Raw genomic sequence first — 18,947 nt, 5'->3', positions numbered from 1 at the left:
CAAGGCAGAGGATTAGCCTAGTGAGCCACGGCACCAGCCAGAAAATGAATCTTGATGTGAATGGAAAGGGAGAGGGAGCAGGAGATGGGAGGGATGTGAGTGGGAGGGAAATTGTGGGGGGAGGGGGGAAGCCATTGTAATCCATTAACTGTACTTTGAAAATTTATATATACTAAATAAAAAATAAATAAATAAATTATAAAAAAATAAATATGTTTCTTTAAAAAAACTTTTATTTAATAAATATAAATTTCCAGGGTACAGCTTTTGGATTACAGTGGCTTCCCCCCGCCCATAACTTCCCTCCCACCCGCACCCCTCCCTTCTCCCACTCCCTCTCCCATCCCATTCACATCAAGATCCATTTTCAATATCTTTATATACTGAAGATCAATTTAGTATATACTAATACTAAATAAAGATTTCAACAGTTTGCACCCGCACAGAAACCCAAAGTGTAAAGTACTGTTAGAGTACTAGTTATAGCATTAATTCACATTGCACAGCACACTAAGGACAAAGATCCTACATGAGGAGTAAGTGCACAGTGACTCCTGTTGTTGACTTAACAATTGACACTCTTGTTTATGGTGTCAGTAATCACCCTAGGCTCTTGTCATGAGTTGCCAAGGCTATGGAAGCCTTTTGGGTTCACCAACTCCGATCTTTAAATATTTTTCTTTTAAAACAACCCATTTTCTCCTCTCTTTTATGCTGGAAAACTCGTATGTTTACAAATACAAAAAACTCATAACAAAAAAATATAATTCACACTATTTTGCTGGTATGTAAACCAGAAAAAAACACAGACATAATAAGCAGGCATCTTTACACAAACACCACTTTGCACAGTGATGTGCCCACATGCTGATGTATAGAATTGCATCAAGTAAAAATACTAGTCAGATATTGCCTCATGCCTTTCAGGGTGACTGTTATTTACAAAATGAAAACAAACAAATGTCGATGAGGATATAGAGAAATTGGAACTCTTGCACCCTGTTGGTGAGAATGAAAAAGGATAAAGCTGTTAAAGGAAATGATAAGGATGATCCTCCAAGAAATAAAAACAGGGCTACCATGTGACTCAGTAATCCCATTTCTTGGTATTTATCCAAAATGAATGAAACCAGAATTTAAGAAAGATAATAACATAGTTTATATTCACTGTGGCTATATTCATAATAGCCAAAATGTGGAAAAAAAACAAATGTCCTTCAGCAGGTGAAGGGATAAAGAAAAATGTGGCACGTGTATAGAGAATATGTTCTGTGTGTAGGAAGAAGACTCTGTGGTATGTAGCAAACATAGGTGAATATTGAGGACATTCTGCTAAATGAAATAAGCCAATCACAAAAGGACAAATACTGCATGGTCCCCCACATGCGTTATCTAAAGTAGTCACATGCATAGACTCAGAGAGTGACATGGTAGCTACCAAGGAGATGAGGAGAAGGGGAAATGGGAAGTTACTAATGGACATAAAGTTTCAGTCAGGCAAAATAAATAATAAGTAGAGAACTATATATTATACCTCCAGTCAAAAATAATATAAATTTTAAAAATTGTGGTAGATCTAATGTTAAGCATTCTTTTTGTACCTAACACAAATTAAAAAAATGCACTCACAATTTAAAGCAATTTTAAAAAGAAATAAAATTGTCAAAAACAACCGAACCTCAAGTCCTGCGTATACAATGAACTTCAAAAAGTTAATGGAAAATGGAATTAAAAGATATGTTTATTGGGTGCAAAAGAATTTTGATATGCATACATAATTTTTCTATAATATTCATTTCCATGAACTATTTTGAACGGCTCATCTAAAGAATGTATTTAAAAAGTAAAGATGCAACATTTTTTTCAAGACACATACCTTCTTCCTACTAGAATTCCCACCAAGACTATTCCAACTGCATTCTTATGGTGCATTTTCAGCACTATTTGTGACCTGGACAACATTCTTGAATTTTTGCTTTTATTTTCTAGGTCTCTCATCAGGTTGGCACACCCTTGCTAGTTAATTGTAGTAAAGCATTACACAGTGAGACAAGCAGAAGTTGCTTGCTTGTTGAACAGCACAAAATCCTCTCTCTCTCTCCCTCTCTTCCCTCTCTCTCCCTCTCTTCTTCCCTCCCTCTCCCTCTCTCTCCCTCTCTCCCTCTCTCCCCCTCTCTCTCCCTCTCTTCTTCCCTCCCTCTCCCTCTCTCTCCCTCTCTGTCCTTCTCCCTCTCTCCCCCTACCATCTTCTATCTTCTCCCTTTTTGCTTCCTTTACTTTCTTTTTTAAGTGAAGAATGCTTCCTAATGGAAAGGAGTCATTTTGGCTAGCATACAATTAAGATGCAAATAATTTTACTAGAATAGAAATGGGAACTGTGCTATTCAAGACTCTTTATTAGTAAGAGAAGGGTGTGCTTATATTTGGAGGTTCCCCTCTATTGCATCTGCAAGACCATTGCCAGCTGACACCTGAGGCTGTACCACCATCCATCTCATAGGTTTTGGACATGGTTGGGGAAGGGAAGGAGCGGGCGCCATGGCTCACTAGGCTAATCCTCCACCTGCGGCGCCCACACTCCGGGTTCTAGTCCCGGTTGGGGCGCCAGATTCTGTCCCGGTTGCTCCTCTTCCAGTCCAGCTCTCTGCTGTGGCCTGGGAGTGCAGTGGAGGATGGCCCAAGTGCTTGGGCCCTGCACCCACATGGGAGGCCAGGAGAAGCACCTGGCTCCTGGCTTCGGATCAGCGTGGTGTGCCGGCCGCAGCGCACCAGCCACAGTGGCCATTGTGGAGGTGAACCAAGGGAAAAAGGAAGACCTCTCTCTCACTGTCCACTCTGCCTGTCCAAAAAAAAAAAAAAAAAAAAAAAAAGGAGGAGGAAGGGTTAAAGACCACGGTAAATAGAGAAGAGATGAGAACACAGCAGAGACCAGAGTGGGAGGTTCACCTCAAGCTGGGTTGTGTGGGGGGTGTGAAGGCAGTGTGCTGAGACGTGGAGTCCTCCTGCTCTGTGCCCTGGGTGTGCGTGGGAATAGCTAAGAGCAAGATTGCTATCCTTCTGCCCTGCATTTGCAGCCCTTTCTAGGCATTGCACGTATGATGGTGCTGAGGGAAAATGTGAAGAGTTGTCCTCAGGAAGCCTGACAGGAAGTGGGAATATGAACATGAGGGAAAAACATAGACTGCTTCCCTTATGTGCTTCTAGAGAGGCTGCAAGTTAGCCTGGACAAGAAAACCCAAACACGATGAAAACAGTGGAAATGATCCCTAGCTCCCAAGTCAAAAGCTCCATTTTCTGTGCAGGCATTAGTCTGAGTTGTTCAGATGCCCGCCGGGAAGCCTCTATCCCCTATCAGAGTACCTGGCTTTAGTGCCCATCTCCAGCTGCTGAGCTCAGCTTCCTGATAGTGCATATCCTGGAGGAAGCTGTGGTAACACAATTAATCGGGGTCTCTACTGCCTATAATGTAAAGTTGGGTGGAGGTCCCTGCTCAAGGCTGGGCCTGGCCAAGCTCAAGCCTTTAATAGTATTTGGGAAGTGAGCTAGAGCATAAAATTGTGTGCCCTCTCCCTACCTCAAAAAAATTAGTTTCTTCATCCCTCCTACCTAAAAGGTATCTTAGGAGACTCAGAGACATGCCAGTTCCCATTGGCTTTAATTATGTTATGAGGCATTACAGTGTAGTTCAGACTTCTAAATATTACAAATAAGAAATTTGATCCAGCCAGAAACTTTTAAAACCTGGGCAGTGGGATCTTTGCTCACAGCTCTCGTGTCTGCCCCAAGCATGGTGCCCATTTGCACCACACCACACTGATTATGACTGCTGGGTTTTAATTGGGCCAAACATAGAAAGCAAATGGCACAGTAGCATCCCTTCTGAGAGTTGAGGTTGTATTCAGTGAAGAGAGAGCAGGTTCCAACTCACTTCCACGTAGAAGGCTATCTGTGCCCATGGAGTTTCCTCTTCCACCTGCTTGGCCAGGATTCTGCAACAGCTGACATGGTGGTGCTCAGCCCTGATTGCACACTAGAGTCACCTGTTGAATTTAGAAACAGATGCTGGGAAGCTATCCCCAAGGTGGAGTCCAGGCATAGCGCTTGATGAAAGCTTCCCAGGGGATTCTAAAGGGCGTACAAGGGGAGACTTTCTGGGCTATCTGAGAAATTCTTTCTGTTCCTGTTTGTCTCTGGCTCTCCCACCCCATTACCTCTCTTGTTCTCCCTATTTTTCTTCCTTGTTCTTTCTTCCCTATCCTTCCCCATCTCCCTCCCGTGGTGGGCTTTTGTAAACTCAACTAGTTCCCTAAGAACATGCCCATCTTCGCTTTGAATAGTGAAAGGATCACTTAAACCTATGGTTTCAAACATTTTCCTTGGATTTTAGGAATCTTGCTTTTAATATATGCAACTATAACATGATACACAGCATTACTCAGCTTTGTCTCTGGGCCAGCTTGGCTCTGGCCTTTGGTGGAAGAATAAATAAATTAGAAAACAAATAATGACTCTGAAGAATCATGGGTAAATGATCTTTTGTTTCCCTATCATTCTTACAGATGAAAGACCATGTAGGATGCCAAGTTCTCCACTTTGTTCATGGAAGAATTCAGTCATTAAATAAATAAATGTAGGTAGATAATTTTACTCCTGATAATACTCTAGGGTCCTCATTAACTGCTAAAGGATAAAAAAAAGCTTTAAAGGGGGTGAAACTTAAATACTAAATTGTAACATAGAGCTATGAGTTTTTATTTTTTTATTTTTTTAACTTTTATTTAGTAAATATAATTTCCAAAGTACAGTTTATGGATTACAATGGCTTTTCCCCCTCATAACTTCCCTCCCACCCGCACTCCTCCCATTTCCTGCTCCCTCTCCCATTCCATTCACATCAGGATTCATTTTCAATTATATAAAGAAGATCGATTTAGTATATATTGAGTAAAGATTTCATCAGTTTGCACACACACAGAACATAAAGTGTAAAATACTGTTTGAGTACTAGTTATAGCATTAATTCACAATGTACAGCACATTAAGGACAGAGATCCTACATAGGGAGTAAGTACACAGTGACTCCTATTGTTGACTTAACAATTTGACACTCTTGTTTATGTTTATGGTGTCAGAAATCTCCCTAGGCTCTAGTCATGATTTTCCAAGGCTATGGAAGCCTCTTGAGTTCGCTGACTCCGATATTATTTAGACAAGGTCATAGTCAAAGTGGAAGTTCTCTCCTCCCTTCAGAGAAAGGTACCTCCTTCTTTGATGGCCCATTCTTTCCACTGGGATCTCACTCGCAGAGATCTTCCATTTAGGTCTTTTTTTTTTTTTCCAGAGTGTCTTGGCTTTCCATGCCTAGAATACTCTCATGGGCTCTTCAGCCAGATCCGAATGCCTTAAGGGCTGATTCTGAGGCCAGAGTGCTATTTAGGACACCTGCCATTCTATGAGTCTGCTATGTATCCCGCTTCCCATGTTGGATCATTCTCTCCCTTTTTGATTCTATCAGCTAGTATTAGCAGACACTAGTCTTGTTTGTGTGATCCCTTTGACTCTTAGACCTATCAGTGTGATCAATTGTGAACTGAAATTGATCACTTGGACTAGTGAGATGGCATTGGTACATGCAATCTTGATGGGATTGTATTGGAATCCCCTGGTTGAAGTGAAAGGGACACTATGAGAAACAGTGACTTGATCAGCCCTTGTCCTGATTGTTGATGTACAATATAATACTTTATCCCTTTTAGTATTTTTTTTGTTCTAGTTAATACTATGGGTTGAACTCTGTAATTAACACACAATTATTCTTAGGTGTTTAAATTTAACTGAAAAGTGATCCCTGTTAAATATAACAGTGGGAATAAGAGAGGGAGGAGATATACAATTTGGGACATGCTCAATCAGACTTGCCCCAAATGGTGGAGTTAGAAATGTGCCAGGGGAGCTGTGAGTTTTTAAATTGAAGTATTTGAGGTGAGTCTTCAAGATTTAGTGAGAATTAACAGGGTAAAAGAGGGCCGGAGTGTTCTAGGTAAACAGGGACATAATCAAAGGCTTATGGGTAGCCAGTAGTTCGTAAAAAGTCTGCAAGTAGTTCAGCAGGTTGAGTTTTGCTTGCTGTTGAGGACCAGTTGCTTACTTGATGTGGTTAAGCCTGTCTTTCCTCACCATTCCCTGTGTGGACCTTGGGTCTTTGACTCCTGATCTAGAGCCTGCTTTGCCTGATACTCTCATCAAACTGAACCAAAGATTGTTTTATGACTGTCCTGTGTTTTTCTGTATTGTTTTGTTTTTCGGTCTTTCCTGTAGGATGATGGGTGTGGATGTAGAACTGATGAATTCAGGTCCCATCCGATTCAGGCTATGCAACATATACAAGGATACTTCAAAAATTTTGTGGGAAAATGGAGTTGAAAGATATTTACCTTGGTGCCAAAAAATTGAAATCCAGGCATACTTTAGTCTTTCTCCACAGACATTTTGAAGACTCCTCTATGCATGGTTTCTAATTTTTTGAGCAACTAAATAACTTGATTTCATTTTCCATGAATGTTTTGAATTACTCTCATATACATAGGCCCTTCTTAGGGAAGCCTAATAAGTGAAAAAGTCTGTCTGTCTCTAGTGATAAGGGTCCCAGGTTTTTCTGGGATTGAGTCTGGGAATTTGAATTCTTAAGAAGCTCTCCCAGATAATGCCATGGCACAGAAAGATTGGGAATTTCCACCCTGGGCCCCAGTGCTGACCTGAGAATGAGACATTCAGAGAACACCTGCCAACTCTTACTGCAGATACAAAATGCCAAGCATAGTTCAAAATGCTTTCCTTTACCCTCATAAGGTAACTATGGAAAGTAGGGTTATAGCTATTTCCATTGCAGAGCTAAAGAATCTGGGGAACAGGATAAATGTGATTTGTCAAAGTCATACTACTAATTGGTGGCAAAGTTGATATCAAAGCCCCTCTTAATCCATACCATAGATCACCTCTCTAAATATTGCAGACTGCTAGCCAAGTATGTGCCAAGCATGGTCTCAGTTGCTATGGGTACCTGAAGGTAAGGCAGAGCTGATTGTATGCTGGTAAATGCTTTACATCTGCCTCTTAGCGGGTGTGGGTGGGAGTGTGGACAGAGAGCTGGGCTGGAGATATAATTGGTGCTGTTTGCCAATCTCTCTGGATCAGATGGAACTGGAAAGAAATGGTGACAGTGAGCTGTGATGAGCTGGCATGAGCTGGCTTTAGTTCTTCACCATCAGCACTTGCATACTCCTGAGTCAGTACCTCCTGTCAGCCGTCACAGCCCATCAGGAAGGCATAGGACTGCGTCTATGGACAAATGGAGAAAGGAAATCTATTTCCTTAAGCTGTGGTGGGGTTGAGAGACTTTTGAGTTCTAGTCATACCCTGGGTTAGGATAGTGTGAGAGCCAAGTAAATGGCACTTCAGCATTTGGCCAGAACAGAACAAGAGGCCACTTGTGAAACACGAGATCCAGAGAGGATAGGAACCCAAAGGTCTTTCTGCCCCTCAAAATATATTTTTCAAAAATCCATCATAAGCGATTTCTATCCAACTATTCATTTCTTTCTTTCTCTCTTCACCCCAGGGCAAGTACAGATCTGCAGCCTGCCACTTCCCGTAGCCCAGATACCTTTAACATGTTCTAATACTTGCCCTAGGATCAACTTGGAGGCTCCATGAAGCAGCAGTGCTGCATATCAGAGCTGTAGGAGCTCAGAGATTCAAGCAAGGGACAAGATACACTGCAATTCTTTGTCCTACCCATTTTAGGTACCAGCAGTGCTTCTATGGGGTCAACCTGTCCAGTCTCCGGGGTGCAGCAATAGATGAATACTTCAGACAGCCTATAGTAGTAAGTGTCCTCTCTTACATTTTCCCCATGTGTTGACTTACTGATTCATTCCCTCAGTCACTGATCCCCTTGGCGTGCACAATCTTTCCAGGCTTTGTCAACTCAGAAGAGGGGGAAAAAGTTTCTTAGAGCACCAAGTTTTCATGTCTTCCAGCTATGAAAGTATGGCTACAGTTGAAAGCAAGGAGATTTTCTAATTACATTTCAGTAATCCCCCCAACACTCTTACCCACTTCATACCCTCAACAAACATACTTATTCATATCCTCATATTGACTGTAGTGGCCCAAGGTGTAACAGAAGAGGCAATGTTGAATAACAGCTTAGAACATAACAGCTTTACTGTCAACCAAATTTGGACTTCAATTGTGGTTCCATCTAGCTGTCTAGCCTTTACATTTCTGCTATCTGAAAGTCTTCAGTTGTAAGTGAAAGGAAAACCAAACTAAACTGGATTAAGCTAAAACACAGTGTCCCTTAAAATACTGCAAACCTAGACATAGAGCTTCAAGGACCCATTGTAAGCGCTCATACAATGTTGCCAGGGTCTGGTTTTTCTATCCTCACTACTTATCCCCACTTCTGATTTAACTCATTTCCTAGACAGCATCTCCCCTCATGTAGCAAGATGACTGTTGGAACTGCAGCCTATGACTTAGAACCATGGGTCCCCCATGAAACAGTTTCTTTTCCTAAGACATTGGACAAAAACTGTGTCAGTATAGACAGAGCCTGATTACCCTGCTTTGGATCATATGCCCTTCTACGAACCAATTACCATCTTCTATGGGAAATGCAATGCTCTGATTAGCCAAGCTGAGGTCATTTATCACATCTGTTCCTGAGGGTGTCTAAGTTCATACAGAACTTCTTCGAATAAATGTGGACAAGATGTAACTCTTCACTCCTGGGTGACTGAAAAACACCAAATCCCTGCTCCAAAGGCATCGAGAGGAATGACTGATTCACCTTAGTGAAGCACTTAGCATCAGGAAAGAACTAAACACTTAGTGCTTGTCATTTGGTGAGCATTCTATACATGTTAGTTATTTTTTATTAATATTATTCTAAGATCGTGCCTTTCAAATCCAAACTCGTATTCACTTATAATTGCAAGAAGAAAGATAGACTTGCTTGAGTTCAGTTCATATTGACAAAGAGATAACATCTTTGACTTTTTCCCCAAGGACACATTCGATGTTAGGATTTTGATGGCTCGGACAATCAAATACACAGTCAACTTTCTGGATGCCAAAGAGGAAGATCTACATAGGTTAGTATGTATCAGTGTTGCTCTTGATTTTCAAAATCTCTCTCCATCATCCATTCCAAAATTTTGTGTGAACTTTTGCTGCTCTCATGTGGGAAATATTTTAGATGAGGGACACATGCATGAATAGATTGCATTGATGCCAGTTTTATTTATTATGAAATGAAGATAATGATGTCTCCTTCTTATGATTATTTTAAGAATTGAATAACAATCCTAATGGCCTAGTTTTTGTTAACTTACCCAGTGTAACTGGCCCTTTATTTACAGGGGTCTTCAAAAAGTTAATAGCAAATGTATATTATGAAAAACTAAGAATAAATTTTTTAAAAAATTATACCAAACTTACCTTTGAATTCCATTTTCTACTCAGGTTTTGAAGTACCCAGATAAAATAACTCCTTTAATATTCACAACAAATCTATGTAAATGGTATGATTGTTATGCCCACTTTATAGGTGAAACAGTGAGGCAGAGTGGAATGAGAAATTGTGTAAAGTCACAGAGTGTGTTTAAGCTAGGATTTGAACCTTTCTGAAGGCTCCAATTTCTACGCTTTTAATCATTTACTCCTTCTCAGGGTGAGAGCATATATGTAAATGCACTCAGACCAGTATATGTCTGAGTGAATGGAAAGAACAAGATCTATGACTTGTTGAGTGCTATATGTAGCTACTGTGCTTAATCTTGTATAAGCACCTGCTCATTTTCAAGGGGAAACTCAGTAATTGGTTTTATCCCTGCACTTGAAGAGGCTGCCCTGAGATTGCATAGCTTGGCCTGGTTCCATTTTCTTGGAGGGGGATATGAGTCCCCTTTTGGGTGGCTTTTCATTAGTATTTGTTATTTTTTTCCCTATGAAGATAAATGTTTGTGAATTTTTTCTAAATAATACATGTAACATCCAGCCAGGTTTTTAGCCAATGAGGAAGCAAGGATCACAGCTAACAAAAAGAAAAAAAATCTATCTTGGGGCCATGATGTACAAAGTGCATCCCACATCAGTTTGCATAGGTGGTAGAATATACTGCAGTAACAAAAAGAAGCCTCAGTGGCTTATGATATCACAGGTGTCTTTGTCTGCTGTGCTGTTTATCTGCTTTGCACCAGCTTTAGCTCTACCATGCATCCTGCAGATGAGAAATTTGGCCAGGGCAGCAGCTTCATCTGGAAAAATGCTGGCTACTAAGGAGGAAGAATGAGTGATGGTAGAGAATACCCTAGCAGTTAAAGCTTCTGCCTGGAAATGGCACAGGTCCCACCATTAGTTGTTCAGAGCAAATCACCTGGAAGCACCTGAGCTCAAGTGGCTGGAGAAATGCAATCCTACCCTCAGCTCAGAGCCAGGGAAATGCATCAGAGAACAACTCCAGTAACTGCCAGTGGTCTGGATAAAATTGACTTCCACTGAATTTGCTGCTCTGGTCTACTCTATGAGTCTTAGGGAAATTTTAAAAATTCTGTCTAGGTTGACTTTCCAGAGATGCCATACATATACTTGTACATTGATTCAACAGTTGTTTATCAAGAGCCTAGCTTGTGCTGGCTACTGTGTTGATACTTGTACAGGAACAAAAAGTAATTTTTTAAAGTTTCTATCCTTGAAGAGCTCATAGTCCATTTCAAAGGATGCAAAGAAAAGTGTGAGACCAATAAATTAAATGTAATTATGAGCAGTGGAAAACTCTAGAAATATTTTGATTATTGCAGGGTAAAAGAAGTTAAGCCCTTGGGGGCACCACAAAAGCAAGTAACATGCAACTTCCTTTGCAAACCTCTAAGTATCAATAATAATACTCCTTGGAGTGATACAGCCCTAGTAATGGACCAGTTATATTCCCTTTTAGTGGTCAAGTGCTTTAAAGTTTGCAAAGCCTTGTGATACACATTTTCTGCTTTTGACACACAAGAATTTTGTGAGGGAGGTAGGAGAGTGATTTTTTTTTTTTCACTTTTCAACAAGAGAATATGTTAAGTTTCAGACAACTTAAATAGCTTTCCAAAATCCCACAGCCAAAACAGGAGCAGCATCTAGATTTTGTTGTGCCTTCTCCATTATTCCTTCTTGTCCCATAGTTCTGCATTCGTCATAAACCTTTGCAGCTTCTGCAGACTCTTACTGTAGCCTGGTGGGAAGTTAAATTGCTTCCCTGAAAAGTAAATGAACTACGGCAATGACCTCCTGAGCTCCATATTCCCCTTGTAATTCACTCCATTTTTTTAGAATCCTGAGGAGCCTTTCCCTTCTAAACAGTCACTTAGGGAGCTGCTGCAGCCTGTTTTGGCTCCTTGAAGCATGATTCTCCCCTGTGTCCTGAGTCACCCTCCTGTTGAGCAGTCAAACTCCGCTCCACATGCCACACTCACCCTGTGCGGCTCTGGGTCATCACAACCCAGCGCTGTGGTCCTGGCAGGGTTTTGTCTAACAGCAAAGCTTCTCAGATATGCAGCATCTCCCAAGCGTGAATCGCTCACTGCGTGAGCCTGACTGCTGGGCAGAAGGGCTTCTGAGAACATTCGATGAACACCCTCCTGATCTCACAAGTATATCTAGTTTATCTGTCAACAACAGAAAAAAGTAACTCCAACTATTTCTTCTTTTATTTCTTTGCAGAGTAGAAATCCCCTTTGTGTTTCAGATGGTGCAATCTGGCCTCATCCATGGCCTGGCCTTCTGGTTTGATGTGGCCTTTGTTGGATCCCTGTACGTACTGCTACCTTCTCCATGCTCCTCTGGGTAGTCAAGTTTAAAGTTTTTAAGGATTTAATTTAAACAACAATAATTGTTTCTCCAATTTGCAGGGAAATAGGAACTAATATTCATATTAATTTCATTTTGAGGGATAACATTTGAAAAGACAATTTTCCATAATATCGTATCAGATCTCATTAGAATACTCTGAAACCTTTAAAGTAAAATTGTTAAGATTTGGAAGACTGAGAGCACTTGTGCTTTACCCACCCTCTTGGCCTTCTCCAGAATAGATGGGTAGAACCCTAAAACCCTGCCTTTGCTTCTGGCTCACCTGCTTATGTCTGCCTAATGTCTCAAATCATAATCTTCCCCTGACTTTGGTTCACAAGCAAGGATCCTTCTTTAATGATCAGGCAGGTGTCTACTAAGAATGTGAATCGCGTTAGATAATTCTCCAAGTCCACGTTCTTTTCCACCATACTGCATGGGTTTGAAAGTTGCAGGGAAAAGAGAACAGCTGCCTACAAGTTGGCTGTCAGTCATTAGTGATCCTTGCAGGAGCTGCACGACTAACATGACCCTGAACTCAGGAACAGAGAGACATTCAGCATCTTGAAAGAATGTGAAGACAGAAAACTTCCTACTAAAAGAACAAAGGAGATTCAAAATGAACAATAGGGATATTCATGGGAAAATGGCAGGACTAAATCATTGCTTATCAATAATGATCTTCTGAAATTCAAATTGCTAACAGATGCATGAAAAAATGCTCAGGATCACTAGCCATCAAGGGAAAAGCAAATCAAAACTACAATGAAATTTCATCTCACCCCAGTTCGTATAGCTCTCATACAGAAATCAAAAAACAATAAATGCTGGTAAGGGTTCCCTAATCCTCTGTTGGTGGGAATGCAAACTAGTAGAGCCATTGTGCAAGACAGTATGGAGATTCCTGAGAAATTTGGAAATAGATCTTACATAAGACCCAGCCATCCTACTCCTGGGAACTTACCCAAATGAAATGAGTTTAAAGCATATGAAAGAGCTATCTTTCATGTTACATACCTCCATGTTTATTGCAGCTCAGTTCACAATAGCTAGAATATGGAATCAACCCAGATGCCTATCACCAATGACTGGATAAAGAAAATGTGGTACATATATGCTATGGAATATTACTCAGCTATTTTTTTAAAAAAGGATGAAATCTGGCCAGTGCCGCAGCTCAGTAGGCTAATCCTCCGCCTTGCAGCGCCAGCACACCGGGTTCTAGTCCCGGTCGGGGCACCGGATTCTGTCCCGGTTGCTCCTCTTCCAGGCCAGCTCTCTGCTGTGGCCAGGGAAGTGCAGTGGAGGATGGCCCAAGTGCTTGGTCCCTGCACCCCATGGGAGACCAGGAGAAGCACCTGGCTCCTGGCTTCGGATCAGCGCAATGCGCCGGCTGCAGCGCACCAGCCACAGCGGCCAATGGAGGGTGACCCAACGGCAAAGGAAGACCTTTCTCTCTGTTTCTCTCTCTCTCTCTCACTGTCCACTCTGCCTGTCAAAAAAAAAAAAAAAAAAAAAAAGATGAAATCCTGTCTTTTACAACAAATTGGATGCAACTGGAAATTATTATATGTAGTGACATAAGACAGTCCCACAAATTAAAATATCATGTTTTCCCTGATATGTGGTATCTATGGAATTTATAATTATTTGCATTGCAGTCAGCATAAAATTATTCCTGTATAAAAACAGTTGAAAGCAAATGGCTTAAAGTCTAAATGAACTTAATTGTTACCTTGCAACCACAGGAAATATTTAAATGTTACATTGTCATTTGTTCTATTTCACTAAATAAATTATGAAGAACTAACTGATTAGAAAAAGTGTATATGGATGAAATGGTCATTTGTATAAATGACATTCAATTATTGTTAATATCCATTGTCTATATTCCCACTAAACTAAAAAACTGGGTTTTTTCCTTGTTAAACTTCCTATTCAGTGAAATATTAAGCCTTTTTACTGTAATGGACATTTAAAATATATTATCTCAAAAACTAAAGAAAAAAGGAAGGAGGATTTGAAGGAGAGAGGGAGAGGAGGGGATTATCATTATGTTCTTAGACTTTTATCTACAAATCATCTTGAATCTGTTAAAAGGTAATTAAAAGTAAAAAAAAATAAAAATAATAGTTTGAATGTAAATGGACTAACTTCTCCAGTTAAAAGATATGGACTGGCTAATGGACAAAAAAGTAGTACTCATCTATATGCTGCCTATAAGAAATACACTTCACAAATAAAGGTACACACAGACTGAAAATCAAAGGATGGAAAAAGATACTTCATGGAAAATGGAAATAAAAATCAGGAATAGTTATTATCAAATCAGATAAAAACTGTTCAAAGAGACAAAGGTCATTATGTAATAATTTAAGGGATCGTTCAACAAGAAAATGTGATTATGGTAAATATATATGTATCCATTGCCAGGGCACCCAGTTTTATAAAACAAACACTAATGGATCTAAAGGGAAACAAAAACTCTGATACAGTGAAAATGGAGGACTCAAACACTGCACTTTCATCAATGGACATATCAGCTAGATAAAAAATCAGTAAAGAACAACATAACTAATCTACACTATAGACCAAGTGGACCTAAAAGATGTCTACAGAACGTTTAATCTCACAGCTACATAACACCCTTCTTGTCATCATTGTGTGGAACGTTCTCTAGTAACATACTGGCCATTAGAATAAGTTTAAACAAATTCAGAAATACTGAAGTCGTTTCATGTATCTTTACTGACCTCAGTGGAATGAAATGGGAATTAACAACAAAAGAAACTAGAAAATGTACAAACACATGGAGACTGAACAACAAGCCTCTGAATGAACAGTGAGTCATAGATGAAATCAAAAGGAAAATCAAAAAATTCCTTGAAATAAATAGAAATGAAACACAATACATCAAAACTGATGAGATACAGCAGTAGTAGTATGAAGAAAGTTTATAGCAGTAAATGCCTACATCAAAAAATTGAGAAACTATCAAATAAATTATCTAACAATGCATCTCAATAACATAGAAAAACAAGAACAAGCCAAACCCCAAATTAGTAGAATAGTAGTAATAAAAATTAGGGAAAAATACAAATAAAAAACTAAACAAAAGATCATGAAATGAAGAACTGATTTTTTTTTAAACCTAAAATTAATTAACCATTGATCCAACTAACCAAAAAAGGGTTGGGGGAGAAGACCCAAATTAATAAAATCAGAGATGAGAAAGATGTTACAACTGATACGGAAAGAATCATTAGGAATTATTCCAAAAAACTCCATGCCAATAAATTGGAAAATCTAAAAGAATTGGATAGATTTTTGGAAATATAACTTAACAAAACTGAGGCATGAAGATGTGGAAAACCTAAATAGACCAATAACCAAGATTGAGACTGAATTAGTAATAAAGACTCTCCCATAAAGAAAAACCCAGGACATGATAGTGTCACTGCTGAATTCTACCAAACTTTTTTTAAAAATTTTTTTTTGAAAGGCAGAGGCAGAGAGAGACAGACAGACAGACAGAGAAGGGGAGGGAGGGAGGGAGGTATTCTATCCACTGGTTCACTCCTCAAGTGGCCACAATGGCCAGAGCTGCTCTGATCCTTAGCCAGGAGCCAGCAGCCTCCTCCAGGTCTCCCATGTAAGTGCAGGGGCCCAAGTGTCTAGGCCATCTTCTGCTCTCCCAGGCCATAGCAGAGAGCTGGATCAGAATTGGAGCAGCCAGGACTCAAACCAGTGCCCACATGGGATGCCAGCACTGCAGGCAGCAGCTTTACCTGCTATGCCATAGAGCCGGCCCCTCTACCAAACTTTTAAGGGAGCATTTTTTTAACTTTAATGAATATAATTTCCAAAGTACAGCTTATGAATTACAATGGCTTTCCCATCCCATAACTTCCCTCCCACCCCTGCTCTCTCTCCCCTTCCATTCACATCAAGATTCATTTTCAATTCTCTTTATATACAGAAGATCAGTTTAGTGTATATTAAGTAAAGCTTTCAACAGTTTACACCCACATGGAAACACAAAGTGAAAAATACTGTTTGAGTACTAGTTATAGCATTAATTCACAATGTACAGCACATTAAGGAAAGAGATCCTACATGAGGAGTTAGTGCACAGTGACTCCCATTGTTGACTTAACAAATTGACAACTCTTGTTTATGGTGTCAGTAATCACCCTAGGCTCTTGTCATGAGTTGCCAAGGATATGGAAGCCTTTTGAGTTCGCCAACTCTGATCATATTTGGACAAGGTCATAGTCAAAGTGGAAGTTGTCTCCTCCCTTCAGAGAAAGGTACCTCCTTCTTTGATGACCTGTTCTTTCCACTGGGATCTCACTCGCGGAGATCTTTCATTTAGGTCATTTTTTTTTGCCAGTGTTAAGGGAGAATTAATACCAATTCTTAAGTTACTCAAAAACAATTGAGAGAGAGAGTACCTTCTAAACCCATTCTGTGAGGCCAATATTACCTTAATTCCCAAACCAGAGAAAGATACAACAAAAAAGAGAACTATAGTGTGGGGAGCAACCCGGACTATACTGTTACTGGAATTAAGACTTATTCTATGCATCTGCTCTCCCACAATATGGCGCTGGGAGAGAAGAAAGAGGCTTCCGCACAGCTGCCTCCAGTTCAACCAATAAACTGTAGGACTTGCTCCTGATTGGAGGAGAGCAGCGTACTCAGCGTGTGGGCAGCCGAGTTGGGATTGGTGGAGGAGGACTATAAAGGAGGAGAGAGACGGCATGCACCAGGAACATCTAAGGGGAACATCTAGCTGAAGGAACACCTGTGCAGCCCCCGAGAAGAGCCGGCCGGCAGTGTGCCGCTCCCCTGCGGAAGTGGGGAATGTGGCCAGGGGGAACTGCCCTTCCACGGAGGTGGAAGGGATAGTAGCCAACCCGGGAAGAACCAGCAGCAAACCCGGGGAGGGCCGAGCAGACGAAAGAACAGCGCAGGGTCCTGTGTCGTTCCTCCACGAAGAGGGGGAGCGACATAATGGTGCCGTGACTCGGATATGAAGCCTAGGCAGGGCTTAGTGTCGTTCCTCCACGAAGAGGGGGAGCGACATAATGGTGCCGTGACTCGGATAGGAAACCTAGGACGGATAGGAAACCTAGGAGGGAAGAAGCAGGAAAATACCGGAGAGAGAGACTAGCAAAGAGCCTAGGTGCCGGAAGAAGCTATTGAAAGCCTAGGCAGAGACTCGGATATGGACTGTGGGAAAGAAGTTAGGATTTAAAGTGAAAGCAAGAAGAAACTTAGACTCAGATATGGACTGCAGGTTGAAAGTGAAAGTGAAACCTATAAGAAACTTAGACTTGGATACGGACTGTGGGGAGAGGCCAGGAGAAATGAGGGAGGAATATTGTTGGAAGAAAACTTAGGGAAACATACCGGGTAGAGAAAAATGTTAGGGAGGATGAAGCCGCGAGTGCAGGCCGAGGCGGAGACGTAAGCCACCTTGGACTTCTTCAAGTCACCCCGGGGAGCAAGAGGCGAAGATCTGGAACCAGAGGCAGAGACGTGGGCCGCCAGGTTGGAATTCGCCAGGTTAGTCCGGGGAACTTGGATTGAATGCTAGTGGCGGAGACGTAAGCTACACTGTGTGACTCACGGAGGCTGCCGCGCGCAGAGAGAGCGTGCGGGGCACAAGTAGATAGGGAACGCTGGGCTAGTGCGAGGCCGTGGTGCAGGCGTGAAGCCGGGAAGCCGCGCAGATGAGAGAAGCTGGCTGAAGCGGCTCAGAGCCGGAAAGCCGCCAAGAAGCCGCCGAGAAGCAGCCTCGGGGCGGGCACCGGGAAGCCGCAGGGATAAGAGAAACAGAAGTTTAGAAGTAAAATGAGAGAAATAGGAATGCTGGAAGATGGAAGTAAAATGGGAGAAATAGGAATGCCCGGAGATAGAGAAATAGAGAAAAGTAAGGCCTCCCCACAACATGGCAATGAGAGGGCTTGGATTCGGTCTGCCTGATTAGGGAGGTGGTGAGCACCTGCGGGCGGCTAGCAACTTACGCGCCGCAGGTCACCGAAGACAGGCATGAATTAACATCAATAGTCTCCCCACAATACCGCAATGAGAAGGCTTGGATTCGGTCTGCCTGATTAGGGCGATAAGCACCAGCAGGCAGCTCGACCAGAGTATGAGCTGCAGGTCACCGAAGATAGGCACGAATCAACACCAATAAGCCTCCCCACAATATGGTGCTGAGAAGGCTTGGATTCGGTTTGCCTGATTGCTAGGTTTTGTAAGCACCTGCAGGCAGAGCAGAACATGCGCTGCAGGGCACCGAACACAGGCACGCATCAGCGCCTAAAAACCTCCTCACAACATGGCGAAGAGAGGACCCGGATTCGGTTTGCCTGATTGATAGGACTTGTAAGAACCTGTGGCAACTCTAGCAAGCAGAGCAGAGTGTGTGCTGCGGGACACTGAAGACAGGCGCGTATCAACGCCAAAAAATAAAAAGAAAGGGGGATCTGTGGGGAGCAACCCGGACTATACTGTTACTGGAATTAAGACTTATTCTATGCATCTGCTCTCCCACAATATGGCGCTGGGAGAGAAGAAAGAGGCTTCCGCACAGCTGCCTCCAGTTCAACCAATAAACTGTAGGACTTGCTCCTGATTGGAGGAGAGCAGCGTACTCGGCGTGTGGGCAGCCGAGTTGGGATTGGTGGAGGAGGACTATAAAGGAGGAGAGAGACGGCATGCACCAGGAACATCTAAGGGGAACATCTAGCTGAAGGAACACCTGTGCAGCCCCCGAGAAGAGCCGGCCGGCAGTGTGCCGCTCCCCTGCAGAAGTGGGGAATGTGGCCAGGGGGAACTGCCCTTCCACGGAGGTGGAAGGGATAGTAGCCAACCCGGGAAGAACCAGCAGCAAACCCGGGGAGGGCCGAGCAGACGAAAGAACAGCGCAGGGTCCTGTGTCGTTCCTCCACGAAGAGGGGGAGCGACATAATGGTGCCGTGACTCGGATATGAAGCCTAGGCAGGGCTTAGTGTCGTTCCTCCACGAAGAGGGGGAGC

The 18,947-nt window shown here is 42.0% G+C and overlaps 1 protein-coding gene across 1 annotated transcript in view; it reads left to right on the top strand.

The window, feature by feature from the left end:
* Positions 1-12,012, top strand: part of LOC100352221 (histone-arginine methyltransferase CARM1) — a 117,204-nt gene extending 105,192 nt beyond the window's left edge. Inside the window, exons 6-8 of the mRNA XM_070051461.1 lie at positions 7,804-7,885; positions 9,073-9,158; positions 11,770-12,012. Of these exons, the coding sequence (XP_069907562.1) occupies positions 7,804-7,885; positions 9,073-9,158; positions 11,770-11,896 (295 nt within the window). The 3' untranslated portion in view covers positions 11,897-12,012. The remainder of the gene's footprint in view (positions 1-7,803; positions 7,886-9,072; positions 9,159-11,769) is intronic.
* Positions 12,013-18,947: the final 6,935 nt, after the last annotated feature.

This window comes from Oryctolagus cuniculus, chromosome 1, assembly GCF_964237555.1.
Source record: "Oryctolagus cuniculus chromosome 1, mOryCun1.1, whole genome shotgun sequence".
Taxonomy (NCBI): domain Eukaryota; kingdom Metazoa; phylum Chordata; class Mammalia; order Lagomorpha; family Leporidae; genus Oryctolagus; species Oryctolagus cuniculus.
The sequence above is the reverse complement of the archived record's forward strand: the minus strand, read 5'-3'. Positions and strand labels throughout refer to the sequence as shown.